Source organism: Cebidichthys violaceus, unplaced genomic scaffold (genome assembly GCF_023349555.1).
Source record: "Cebidichthys violaceus isolate CVI_PGR_0920_01 unplaced genomic scaffold, fCebVio1.0.p SCAF_26, whole genome shotgun sequence".
Lineage (NCBI taxonomy): Eukaryota > Metazoa > Chordata > Actinopteri > Perciformes > Stichaeidae > Cebidichthys > Cebidichthys violaceus.
The window spans coordinates 4,345,797-4,358,863 of NW_027176439.1; the positions used below are offsets into that span (position 1 = coordinate 4,345,797).

The following is a 13,067-nucleotide window of genomic DNA, read 5'->3' on the forward strand; positions in this document are numbered from 1 at the left end:
AATGGTGAAGACTAATGCTTCTGTCACCACTAATGATGCATTCAGAGTAAAATAGGAGGAAAAGCCTCTAGAGTAACTGGTCCCTCAACCTTTTGACCCTCCACAACACATGGTTGCCTGTTCCTGGTCTAAACTCACTCTCATCCGAACCTAAAATTAGGCACACGTGGACAATCCTTTGGGCATGACAGTTGTCAAAAGGAGGCTGGAGTTAGGGTGTGTGAGAGCAGGATTAGGTTTCAGGCTGCAGGGATGGTGGGATAAATCATTTGGGGGAATTTGCATGGGGGTTGGTGGTGTTGCTAAGGGGAGGAGGTTTTACTTCTCGGAGTACAATGTCGCGTCAGTAGTGGCAGGGTGGACGAGCGGCGTGTGGTGATAAAGCACAGGTGGCCCGAGACCTGACTGACGCCGAGGTGCTGCTGAGAGGCAGGAGCGCAAATCTTGACTGCAGAGCAAAGTACTGAGGAGATAAAAACATGGGGTTGTACAATGAACAAGGGTAAGACTATGAATCCTGGTTAAAAGCCTCCGCGCCGGTTCATTTAGGAGACGCGACGTCGACTTTGAGGAATGTTTTGCATCATTCGTCATTGTTTGTGTGATTGCTGCAATTTAATTAATTAGCACTTGGAAGAAACACTTTGATGTGATATTATAACTGTATTATGACATTGTTGATTTGAAATTAGATTTACAAATTATGGTACTTTTTTTAATACTTTTTAAACATATATAAAAAGTTATACTGTCACTTTGCTTTTTTAACTTTACCTACTGTTTTACAAGCTGTATACATCCAAATATATACAGTACATATATATATATATAGATGTAATATATATATACGTATATATATATATATAGAGTGATAGAGAGAGAGAGGTATCATTACTTCTCATAACGCATATATATTTACTACTTGCTTGTTTAATTAATACATTTTTGCAGTTACTGTACACCTGTCAACTCCAAATTATTACATTTTATATATGTATATTTCAGCCCTGTATCTTAACTTCTGCACTGTTGTATGTCTTGAATGTCTTTTCATGCATATTAAATGATCATTGTTGGAAGGAGCCTTGGATCTAAGATCTACATTGCCAACGACCGCTTTTCTGTAATTGTTTAAAAAAAAAAAAGTATAGTGGTAAAAAATGTAAATCTCTGAAATTGCATAATGATGAATAATATGCTGAATAGTTCCCTCAAGAGTAAATTGTGACTTACATAATAACTGCAATGTGTCTACTCTATCGCTGAATGTTTCAGGGCGGCCCTGGAACAACCAGAGTCCCGCCTCATGATGATCAAAGAGAGCAAAGGAGGGACCCCCCGCCGTCGCGGCGCGTCAACCCCCGTCTCCCTTCACAGACAGTTCAGCAAACTTCCCCCGAGAGACGTCTTCAATGACATGATGTTTATGGGTCAGTTGATGCATTTGGTTTTACATCTGACAAGCAGACGTTCTGATTATACTGAATTTTTATTTTTAAGTGCGGTTTCTGTTTTTCTGCTCTGCGTGGAGGACAGAAAATGAGCAGAGTGTTTACTGCAGTATCACCAGAGCCAGGAGGAGCATTCTTTAAAAATAATGATCATATTTAAATGATCACCTTATCGTACGATATATGGACATGACGTCAATAAATGTAACGTTATTGTCTTATCGTACGATATATGGACATGACATCAATAAATGTAACGTTGTTGACTTATCATACGATATATGGACATGACGTCAATAAATGTAATGTTATTGACTTATCGTACGATATATGGACATGACGTCAATAAATGTAATGTTATTGACTTATCGTACGATATATGGACATGACGTCAATAAATGTAACGTTGTTGACTTATCATACGATATATGGACATGACGTCAATAAATGTAATGTTATTGACTTATCGTACGATATATGGACATGACGTCAATAAATGTAATGTTATTGACTTATCGTACGATATATGGACATGACGTCAATAAATGTAACGTTATTGTCTTAACGTACGATATATGGACATGACGTCAATAAACTTAATGTTATTGACTTATCGTACGATATATGATATCAATAAATGTAACGTTATTGACTTATTGTACGATATATGATATCAATAAATTTAACATTATTGACTTATCGTACGATATATGGACATGACGTCAATAAATTTAACATTATTGACTTATTGTACGATATATGATATCAATACATTTAACATTATTGACTTATCGTACGATATATGGACATAACGTCAATAAATGTAACATTATTGACTTATCGTACGATATATGGACATGACGTCAATAAATTTAGCGTTATTGACTTATTGTACGATATATGATATCAATACATTTAACATTATTGACTTATCGTACGATATATGGACATAACGTCAATAAATGTAACATTATTGACTTATCTATGATATATGGACATAACGTCAATAAATGTAACATTATTGACTTATCTATGATATATGGACATAACGTCAATAAATGTAACATTATTGACTTATCGTACGATATATGGACATGACGTCAATAAATTTAGCGTTATTGACTTATTGTACGATATATGATATCAATACATTTAACATTATTGACTTATCGTACGATATATGGACATAACGTCAATAAATGTAACATTATTGACTTATCTATGATATATGGACATAACGTCAATAAATGTAACGTTATTGACTTATCGTACGATATATGATATCAATACATTTAACATTATTGACTTAACGAACGATATATGGACATGACTTCAATAACTTTAGCCTTATTGACTTATTGTCTTAAACCACGCACAGAGAGCTGCTGATTACATGTATCACTACAATGACGTTATATATATATATATATATATATATTATATGCAAAGACATTAAAAACATACTGACAGGTGACAAATTAACGGACAAACCTCAGTGAATGAGTGAGGGAACATAACAAATGCTCTCATGCAGGGCACAAGAGGGCACTGCATTTTCAGGGGAAATGATGGGAATCAAATGACCTATTCAATCAGTGGATCTTGACCCGAGACAGTACTCTCTCTACTACGACCATCAAAAGACAAAGGCTCAAGTATGGCTTGTGGTGGCCCAACACCTCACTCTGATGGTTTTTCTATTTGTCACCCATCTGTGGCATTTGCAGGCTTATTAAGAACTCATAATTTAGAGTTCACTTTGGCGATTTTTCACTTTCCTGGATTGCATATCTTTCTGCCAAGCATTACCATAAAAACCAGACAAAACAGCTCAATACTACTGGATCCATGCTTTAATGTGTTTACTACTTCTACAGCATATAAAGCAATGCAAAAAAAGTGAGATATGATTTTTTTTTAAGAATCTAGAAGAGGAAGTTCTGTGAAAGAACCATCTTGTACTGTCACATTTTTATAAAATCTTTCTTTTTTTGCTACAGTCCGTTGCAGAATGACATGATTGACATTTATACTTGCAGTTTAAAGATTCTGTTGTACATCCATTTTTTACGAAAAGATGTTTATTTTCCTCGCAGCGCCGTAAAGACCGGCCTGGTGCTCAGTCATGCGTTTTGACAGAGAATTGTGATAAAATAACGAGCGCCCTGTTTTGTCCTGGCAGTCGGAGGATGGACCCAAGACGACCCGTCCTGTTTGGTGGAACAGTTCTGCCCCGAGTACAATGAATGGAGAACGGCAGCACGCATGGTCAACAACCGCGGCAAAGTGGCCGTGGGTACACTGGATGGCAAGATCTACACAGTGGGAGGGGAAGATCACATCAGATGTTACAGCAGTGTGGAGAGGTGAGAGGCAGGACACCTTCTAATTGTCTTTTGCTAACAATATGTGCATAGTGGTCTTCATTTTTTTTTTTTATCTCTAATTGTCAAACTTTAAATTCTTTGCCATGGTTAAATCACTTTAAGTTCTTTAAGACGGAGGATTTCTCTCTGTACAAAACTCATATCATCATCTGAACACATGTTTTGTTTTTGTCACATGCTCCTTCATGTTCCGGTTGAATGCAAAACTCAAACTGCTGACTTCATGAGAGGCCGTAACTGAAATAGCTTATTTTGGATTATGTCGATTTTTCTGGCGTAACGTTATTCTCACTAACATTTCATTTCCCCGCACCGGTCATCACAGCGGGAGGAGGTGAAAGCAAGTTGCAGCTGGAGTGACAGTTTGAGATACCGGTCCTATCTCCAGGTTACAGTCCAAACCAGGGAGCTGCTGTACTGCACACGCAGCAACCTCTGTCCTACTGTTCATATCACGTTATTTAAGCAGGAAATGGGACTCGCTCATATGCAAAATAAGCAGCACGGGAGGGCACAACACATGAAGGACAGACTTACATTGCCAAAAAGATGGCTATAAGAGGGTTGACTGTAAATCTACCCTGAATACAAAGGAATATCCACATGTTAAATATGGATGCTCTGCATACACAGAGGAAAACATAATAAGGAGAGCATGTCATTAAACCTAAAATGCGTCATGTGAAACAGATTATAATTTGAAGTTATATGCATTTCTCACTTTCTTCAGCCTTGTCATACACAAGCTATAACTTCTGACATCACGACTGTAGTTAATGTTGTTTACATCAATGACCAGCAGAGGTCAGCATTGAGGCAGAAGTGAGATGAGAACCTTTTGAGCCGATAAACCACAAGCCATCTTTTTATTGAGCAAGAGACCACCCAAAATCCTATCCTTTGCAGGATTTCCCTTAAAAAAAAAACAACCTCTCTTTCACACACACACACACACACACACACACACACACACACACACACACACACACACGTACTCTGCTTTCCTGTTGCACATTTTCTCCCATTTCCTCTCGCACTCGAATGTCTCAAACGAGCTGGCTCTGTCCCCCACTCCCCAGAGTCAGCCACTCCTTAACTGAATTCTAGCCCGTTGACCCCATCGTGATCCTCCCCGGCTGGCTGCAGACCAGTATAGGGAACGACCTGCTCCAGACTGATCTGCTGTAATTAACCCGAACCAACTGCAGCTCTCATTTTGGTTACCAGAGTGCATCTAATCTCTGAAGGGTGGTCACGGTGCTAATATTTTCTGGGAACTGCTGACATATTTGCCAATTTGGAGAAAGTGTTGTGTTTTTTTTTTTTTTTTGGGATGTGGGTTTTCATCTAATGGCCTCAGATGGGGAGAAAAACATGTTTTAATAGCCTTCCAGTGGAGAGGAAACACTGCATGTTTACACAGATGCCCACACGACTCAAATTCTTTCTCCCAGTGCGATTGTGTTCCTCAGAAGCACACCGGCGTACGTCTCTATGAAGGCATGTGCTTGTGTTGGTCCTACTCAAGTAGCACCTGATCTAACTTCCCACCAACACGCCCCCGTCACCGCAGGTACAGCCCCGACACAGACAGCTGGAGTACAGATGTAGCACCCTTGAGCAGCCCCCGCAGCGGAGTGTGTCTGGTGGCGATGGACGGATACCTGTACGCCATCGGGGGACACGACGGCGTTGCTGCCTTAAATACCGTGGAGAGGTACAGAAGCGTGCTGCAAAAGGTCTATACAGTGTTCTGAAATGAACTGTGAATCATCTTCATGTAAAGAAAGGGTGATCTATTAGACATTAAGTGGGACTACTATGTATTATTTTACCTTTTTTTGTTTGTTTGTTTGTTTAATTTTTTCAGGTATGACCCAAAAATGAACACATGGAGCAAGCAGGCAGCGATGCTGACCAGACGCACCAGAGCGGTGGCTGCTGTGCTGGAGGGCCACTTGTACGTGATCGGAGGCAACGACGGCGACATGGCTCTGAACTCAGGTGAGAGATGTGGTTAAAGAAAAGAAAAGACATCCATCCATCCATCCATCCATTTTCCTCCGATTATCCGGGGTCGGGTCGCGGTGGCAGCAGGCCAAGCAGGCTTGCCCAGACTTCCCCTCTCCCCCGCAACATTTTCCAGCTAATCCCTATAAAACCTCCAGTACGAGGCGCCCGGGAGGCATCCTGAATTAGATGCCCGAACCACCTCAGCTGACTCCTTTCGATGCGAAAAGACATCAAACCTCACAAATTGTCAGCCCAATGCCCAAAGCTAATCAATCTCAAATCATATGAAGCAAAAAATACAGCAAATCCTCACATTAGAGAAGCTGAGGATTAATTGATTCTCAAAAATTGCCAGTGATTCATTTTCCTTCTATCGACTAAGTGATTCACTGACTAATGGTTCCAGCACTTCTTTAATTTTTCATTGTAAAACTCAATTAAAAATGGAACTACATGCACTTGTTTTTAATTGCCTGCCAGTGCTTGTTGGGTTTTTGAGTGTTGATTGGACTTTTTACAGCTGGCACAAGTATCACAACAGAAATAGGTTCTTTGCAGATGACGCCACACATCGGCGTGCTTTCCAGGTGGAGGGCAGGTTCAATACTGCAGCAATAGTGCCATTGGTTTGCTCTGTTTACGGCTGCTCCAACCGATCAAATCGGGGAACAAACAAGGGCTACTTTTGAGTCCCGAAAATCGCTGTACACAAAGGTGTGAGGTTCAAAAAACTCACAGAGAAAGGGCGACAGACATTGATAGAAAACTTCTGTCTAAAGTCTGAAGGAGCAGAGTCATTTTGCTAGCTACATAGCTAGCTAAAGCTGACGAAATCACCACCATGATCTGTGTTTTTTGGCGGGAGAAAGCTAGCTAGCTATCTACCGGGAGATTTGTTTTTAGCGGTGCTAGCTACCCGGGCAAAAAAAACAAGACGGCAGTCGCTCAATGCTCCTTTGGTTCCGAGGTCGTGGACCCAACCGCACACAAAGTAGTTGTAAGAATCTAGACTCTTGAACGCCTTCATCTGGCAAGTAGGACATCTGGAAGACGAGGTCTCCGCCTCCACACCGGGTAAACCGGTCAAGTGGTGGGAACAATCGCGCTTCTTCATTTTCGTCATAATAGTCACGTGATCGCAAACGAGCGGCGACAAATGAGAGAAGCTTAAAGGGATGCTGGTTGTTTATTCATGTGGGAACTTAAAACTGTTATTTTGTGCATGAAGGCATTTGGGGAATTTACTTATTCCCACCATTATTATTATTTTTTTTTTGTCTCAGCTACCTTTAACAGCTTTTTGATGTGTGGCAGGACTTGAGTCACACATGACGACTTACTTGACCTTTTATTCTAACCCATATTCACACACTCACACACACTCACACACACTCGGGCATTCTTAAGCCCTGTGACCTTGCCAAAGATAAACAGGGGCTATGTTGCGCTGCCTCTTGTCGCTGACTATTTCAGTCTGTGAGAAGAGCATGTCAGTGAAATTCCCACAACCTTTTTTGGATCCCATCAAGTCTTTCCTATTATTGCTTCTTAATCATTTTAAAGAAGCTTTTATTGAAAAATAAATAGATCTAAATAAATCTTCCATGACATTTTCAGCTTTTTTTCTGTTATCTCATTGCATTAAATGTACCCTATGTATTTTTGTATATAAATATAAACCCTGCCTGTCTGTAAGGTAGTGTTACTCATACGGTGTGTGCAGCTGTGTATTAAATGGAATATGCGGCCTCTCATGACTCCTGCTATCCTCTAAATGTCCCCCAGTGGAGCGATACAACCTCGCAGACGGTACCTGGTCGATATGCGCCCACATGCTGAGTCCCAGGGAGAGCGCCGGCTGCGCCGTGTACCTGGGACACATCTACGTGGCTGGGGGCAAAGACGAGCTCAACCTGAAGCTCTGCGGTGCGGAGAGGTTCGACCCGGACGCCATGAGGTGGACTCCTGTCAAACGCATGAGGAGCAAGAGGGACGACGTGAGTAATGGATCGCCAAGACGCCACAGACGTAAGGCCTCACCTTAGATTTCAGGTCCGGTTTATTTTTATAAATGATAAGAAAAAAGAAAAGAAAAGAAAAGATGGAAAAAAGCGATACGACTGAGGGAAAGACACAGTTCTTAACAGATTACCTAAAATATTTCTGTGGAGGTTTAAGGTGTCATCACTATTTTTGGATCCCACAGACTAAATATTTATTGTTTTTTCTCTACATAAGAGCAAAAATAACAAGTGAAACTTGTAACTTGTTGTTTTTTTCTGGCATGCCACGGATGGATTGACAGGTATAACATGTTAGTTTACCATGTTAACGTATGCCAATGACCATGCAATTAGTTCTGCATGTGTTTTGTCATAAACCAAATATGGAAGAAATAGACCGTTTTGACCTGATGATGGTGCCAGATGAAACATTAAGAAATAACCAGAGGTATTGCAATTCATCCTGATGGGGTCGCCATCGAGGCTGAAAGGTGTCTAGAAAACATATTTTGTGTATTGTGTGCTAAAACTATTGAATGTATGCTGTTACAACAGTATATGATGGTGCAGTGTCATTTAATCACTTAAGGAAATCCCCTGGTTTACTGCTGGTCTGCAATATTAATAATATAGTCACAAGAACATTTCAAATATGTTTTATTTAGATTTGTTTGTTGATGTCATTTTCTATGCACTCCCACTAACTCGTGTGCATCGTGCCCCAGATGTCCCTCGTAGTGTTCAATGGGGCCTTGATGGCGGTCGGAGGTTCTGATGGTGTGACCAATCTGAAAACAATAGAAGCGTACTGTCATGAAACCAACACATGGAGGTAAGAAGACTTCCTTCAGGCTCCTTAGTGCTCTAAATTCTAGGATCTACATTTGTGTTTTTGAATGTGGAGCAAGACAGACGGGTGAGACTAGCCAAGACAGAACCTAATACAATGAAAAGTAAGAAGCTTTATGGTGTGAGGTGTGTGTGTGTGTGTGTTTATACGAGTCTGTTGTGCAGGATTCCTGAAGGTGTGAGTGTACATGCGACTATAAAGGAGCAAAACAAGACGAAAAAAAGAAGGAGTAAGCAATAAATAGAGAGAGTTTTCCTGATTTTCTCTGTTTTTCTTAACAACCGAGAGGCATTTAACTTAAAATGAGCTGGATCACATGAATACTTTTGATCACTCACTTGTGAGGAATAGAAGGTTTTCATTTTTTTTTTATTTTTTTTTTTTTTTACCGTACTTCTGTGGGAAATTACACAAGATGCGGTGTGGTGCTGTAAAAGGCGTACAATATGTTCTTCTCCAGGAGAAAAGAGAAACACCTCATTACCCCTGTTCCTCTTAAAATTAAATGAAACATTCCATTAAATACAGATTACGGTCTATCTTGCCGTTATGATACGGTTTGTCCAAGCTAAGGACAAAAAAAAAACCCAACAACAACAACTTTACATCAAGAAGGTCTGCTGCTTCTATCCAGACAAAGAGAGTCACTTTGTGATTCATGTAGCGAGCTCATGTAAGGCTCCTATATCTTATAAACGCCTTCGGGCTCCGCTGTTTACTGAATCTGAGTGCTTCGACGTCTGAGTCTGTTTTTCTCCCTCCGTCTGTTTTTAGACACTTTGGAAGCATGAAGAGCAAGCATCCAGGCGGGAGAGTGGCTGTGCTGTGCTGAGGCAACGCTGGTGTTACGTGAAGAGGACAGAGGTGTTGGAGAGAAATAGCCTAATGAGTTATGCGCCCCGGCCTCCCGGGACGACATCGTGATGCGGTTTAAATAAGGCAGGATGAGAGACTGTAATAACTGAAGGGTTCACTCCTAAATGAGACGTCGCTGCATTAGTCAAATTCTGGAAGCTGCTGTTACATCGCGACTAGGAGCATTACATTAGAGCACATTATAGGTTACCAGGTTACCGTTCAAGTATAAAACAGAGCTTTTTAGAGAGATGAATCAGCAGCAAATACATTACAGGTTTCTTTTCATTTCCCCCCCCCCTAAAAAAAATCAGATATGTGAAATATTTGGATTTGGATTTAGCGATGTGATTCAGCACCACCATAATAACATCCAGACCAATACTGTTCTTATAAATACCAGCCGAGACAATTTCATCGGTCTGGCTCTAAACCATGATATTAGACGAAAACACCGCAATGTTAAACATGACAAAGTGTTTCACAAAATAGTGCCTATAAGCAGCACTTACATATGTATATATTGTAATTTGTGTGCTGACATTTTATTTGATGAGAGTAACGGGTACGAGCCAAAGAGATGGAGGTAAACACGGAAGTAATTCAGATGTTTTGGTTAAAGAATGTGAAGGATTTTTAAGTGACAAAATACTCCCATCTTTTCAGTATTGAGTATTTTGCTTCAATCTTGGATGTATTGTTTTGAAGGTGATAATCGCAGGCGTTGGAAGTGGAGAAAGTACTGAATGTTTTCAAAGTAATATATAGTTAAATGGTATAGTGACGTGTGAGTAATGATGTGTTGTTTATGTTAGGAATGTAGATATTCATCGGTACTGGTTTGTTTTTCTGTCAATATCTGTGACACCATCACATCTTCAATTTACCCCTCAGCATGTAAACATATTGCTGTTATGGTATTCCATCATTTAGCTCGTGTAAAACACGCAACGGTCGATATAGGCAAGGCGGCCGCAGAATGGGTTGCAAAATCACAAACAAAAAAAATCAGCTGGATCAAGTTGTGGAAAAAAAAAAGATAATCTGTGGGAATCAAGATGCTGTGTGAGATAAACGCGTGAGTGAAATCTGACTGCTGGCATGGGAAAGCAGCGCGAGTGGCTGTGTGGGCTTTTGGAAATGATGACGCTCGGAGCTCTTTTCCCCTGGAGAATAATGGGCTGAGATGTGGAGAGGCTGAGCACAAGGAACGCACACAGAGCGTACGCGGCTTTTTTCCCGGAGAGAGAGACACACACACACACACACACACACACACACACACACACACACACACACACACACGAGCCAGCGGTGTCTTCTCCAGCCAGACGCCGACCGCACACAGAATGAATATCTTTTTCAATTTGAGGGGGACGATTGTGAGACAGATAGCAGAGGACAGAACACTTGCAGGTATGTTTTCATGACGGTAGAGAAATAACGGACGTAGACTAGGTTGTGGATTCCCTAGAAGTTGCCAAGACTTTGCATGCACTGTGTGTAATCCATCTTTAATGTTGGATATTAAGATATTACGAGACAAAAAGGAATAAATAACTTACGATTTTGGGGACTGTTGTGGTCTAATTCCAATGCATTGTTTTTTGGTAAATGTCTTTGGGGGCCATTTAAAACCTTGCTAAGACAGATTTACCTGTTTTTACTGAATGATAAGCAACTGTTACAGCACTCACAAGTAGCCTACATTGCACTTTCCACCTTGATGACTGACTGAAGACATGTATAGTGTGCACACACTACACCAGCACTGGCGTTTCACCTCATTCTAGTGCTCATAAAAGAAGAAGAAGAAGAAGAAGAAGAAGAAGAAGAAGCGGTCTTATTTATATAGACTCAAAGGCACAGGCAAATTGACTTTATTTAGCAAATGGGGAGGGCAAGAAACCATGATGATGCAGAATTACAGTTTCTATTCTTAGGTGCGTATTCACTTCATTAAACGCCTTTATTTGTTGTGAGAAGTTCCCTGTCAGCATCAAACGCATCCTTCGGCACTCCACTGCAAAGTTCTCCGGTAGATGGCGAGGCACCCGATGGGTGACTTGAGCGTCCTCCTGCTGCTCCGTGTTTGGGGGGAGGGGGGGTGGGGGAAAGATGCTGATGCTGACAGGAAAGCATGGAAACCATGCAGGGAGTACAGCGCGCTCACATGATGTCCTTATTCTAGAACATGTAATGGGATAGAAGACGGCAACGGAGAAAGAGCCAGAGGAGCACGAGAGGGGTTGTGACGTGTAGGAGCAGAAGGAAACTGGGATTTGCGAAGTAATTAAAAAAAAAAAAGAACAAGGCAAGTGAAATCTGGTTTATATTCGACAGCACAGGACTAAAAATACAACATTTAATCCATGCTTCCGCCGAGCAATGTAGTTCGTCAACACTATAGCAAATAAAGTTGTTGCTAGGCGACCGTGAAGTCGCTCGTTATTGGTTGGCGATTTTTGGGGGGCTCGCGCATTAATATTTAAATGACCGCGTCAGGTGTGCGATAAATTACGACGATTTTTTTTTTTTTTTTTTTTTTTTTGAAAGGCGTGTCAGCCAATCAGCGCCGAGGAAACCGGGACTAGTTTCTCACCGCGTCAAACCTAGATAATAACAGCAGCATGGACGCCTGCGGCGAGATAGTGAGCTCGTCAAGCGCCGGTGTCGGTGTCGTCGAGGGTTGACCTACGGCCGGGTTGGACTCGTGGTCGACCCCCCCCCCCCCCCCTCCCGTCCCTTTTTTTTTAGCAATTACCGGGTTGTTGTAACGATGACAGGGCGTCCGCAGCCTGGCCGCGTTGATGGCAAACATCATCTGTCACACAGGCGGTGCTGCATGGGCAGTGTGTGGACGCTATCTAAACCAAACACGTGCTTACGATGATGGGACCTCGGACTCACGCGGGAACGCAGCCAGGTAAACGGAAGTTGGCACCAAAAGAAAGAAAGTCAAGTCTGAGTCAGTCCGTGCTCCCTTCAGGGAGCCTGACTTCATGTACAAGTTTACTCCATGCTAGCGGACGTGTTTTGCTTTTGTTATTGTGTTATTAGCGGCTGTATACATGTGGTGTCTGTGGTAGCGTGATGTAAACTCGTATTGACTTAACGTTGCGGAAGTTCAGCTAAGCCCTTTGGTGCAGTTTTTGTTGTGTCCTCTCTGTGGTGCTCAGTCAGATGGAGTTACTTGTGTCCTTCCTGTCTGTTATCTAACTATTGTTACACGCCTGGTATTCTCTTTTAATATTCCATGTTGGTCTTAACTGCAGATGTTTGGTTGATCAGCAGTATATGAAACTGTCCACACATTGCTCTGAAACGTCTGTTTGTTCACGGGGGAAAGTAGTTTTGGAAGGCTTTGCGCAGTCGCTAACAAACTTTTCTTTTCAGTATGATGATGTTGTTTTAAAGAAACCCTTGACCAAATGAATTCATATGTTTTTCTATAACCATAAAGACAACTTGCAGGACATTAGATATTGCATTGTAGTCCCACGTACAG

At 41.4% G+C, this 13,067-nt stretch overlaps 2 protein-coding genes across 18 annotated transcripts in view; both read left to right on the forward strand.

The window, feature by feature from the left end:
• Positions 1-401: 401 nt before the first annotated feature.
• Positions 402-9,564, forward strand: si:ch73-29c22.1 (kelch-like protein 20). The gene is made up of 8 exons (XM_068720881.1): positions 402-502; positions 1,276-1,430; positions 3,634-3,817; positions 5,412-5,555; positions 5,709-5,842; positions 7,637-7,848; positions 8,580-8,686; positions 9,479-9,564. Exons 1-8 carry the CDS (start codon positions 480-482, stop codon positions 9,534-9,536), a joined length of 1,017 nt encoding a protein of 338 aa, XP_068576982.1. The 5' UTR covers positions 402-479; the 3' UTR covers positions 9,537-9,564.
• A 57-nt stretch (positions 9,565-9,621) lies between these two features.
• The window catches only part of LOC137879901 (potassium channel subfamily T member 1-like), a 68,024-nt gene continuing 64,578 nt past the window's right edge, over positions 9,622-13,067 (forward strand). For 6 of the 17 annotated variants that reach the window (XM_068720858.1, XM_068720864.1, XM_068720859.1 and 3 more), the window contains exon 1: positions 9,622-10,975. In XM_068720858.1, the coding sequence (XP_068576959.1) occupies positions 10,909-10,975 (67 nt within the window). In that variant the 5' untranslated portion in view covers positions 9,622-10,908. Of the gene's footprint in view, positions 10,976-12,343; positions 12,486-13,067 lie in introns of those variants that run through there. The other 11 variants (XM_068720860.1, XM_068720862.1, XM_068720871.1 and 8 more) reach the window with 9 other exon arrangements.

Coding starts and splice junctions, on each gene's coding strand:
- si:ch73-29c22.1 (XM_068720881.1), top strand. CDS start 480: ATGGGGTTGTACAATGAACAAGG. Junction 503..1,275: donor GGGTTGTACAATGAACAAGG/GTAAGACTATGA, acceptor TGAATGTTTCAG/GGCGGCCCTGGAACAACCAG. Junction 7,849..8,579: donor TGAGGAGCAAGAGGGACGAC/GTGAGTAATGGA, acceptor ATCGTGCCCCAG/ATGTCCCTCGTAGTGTTCAA.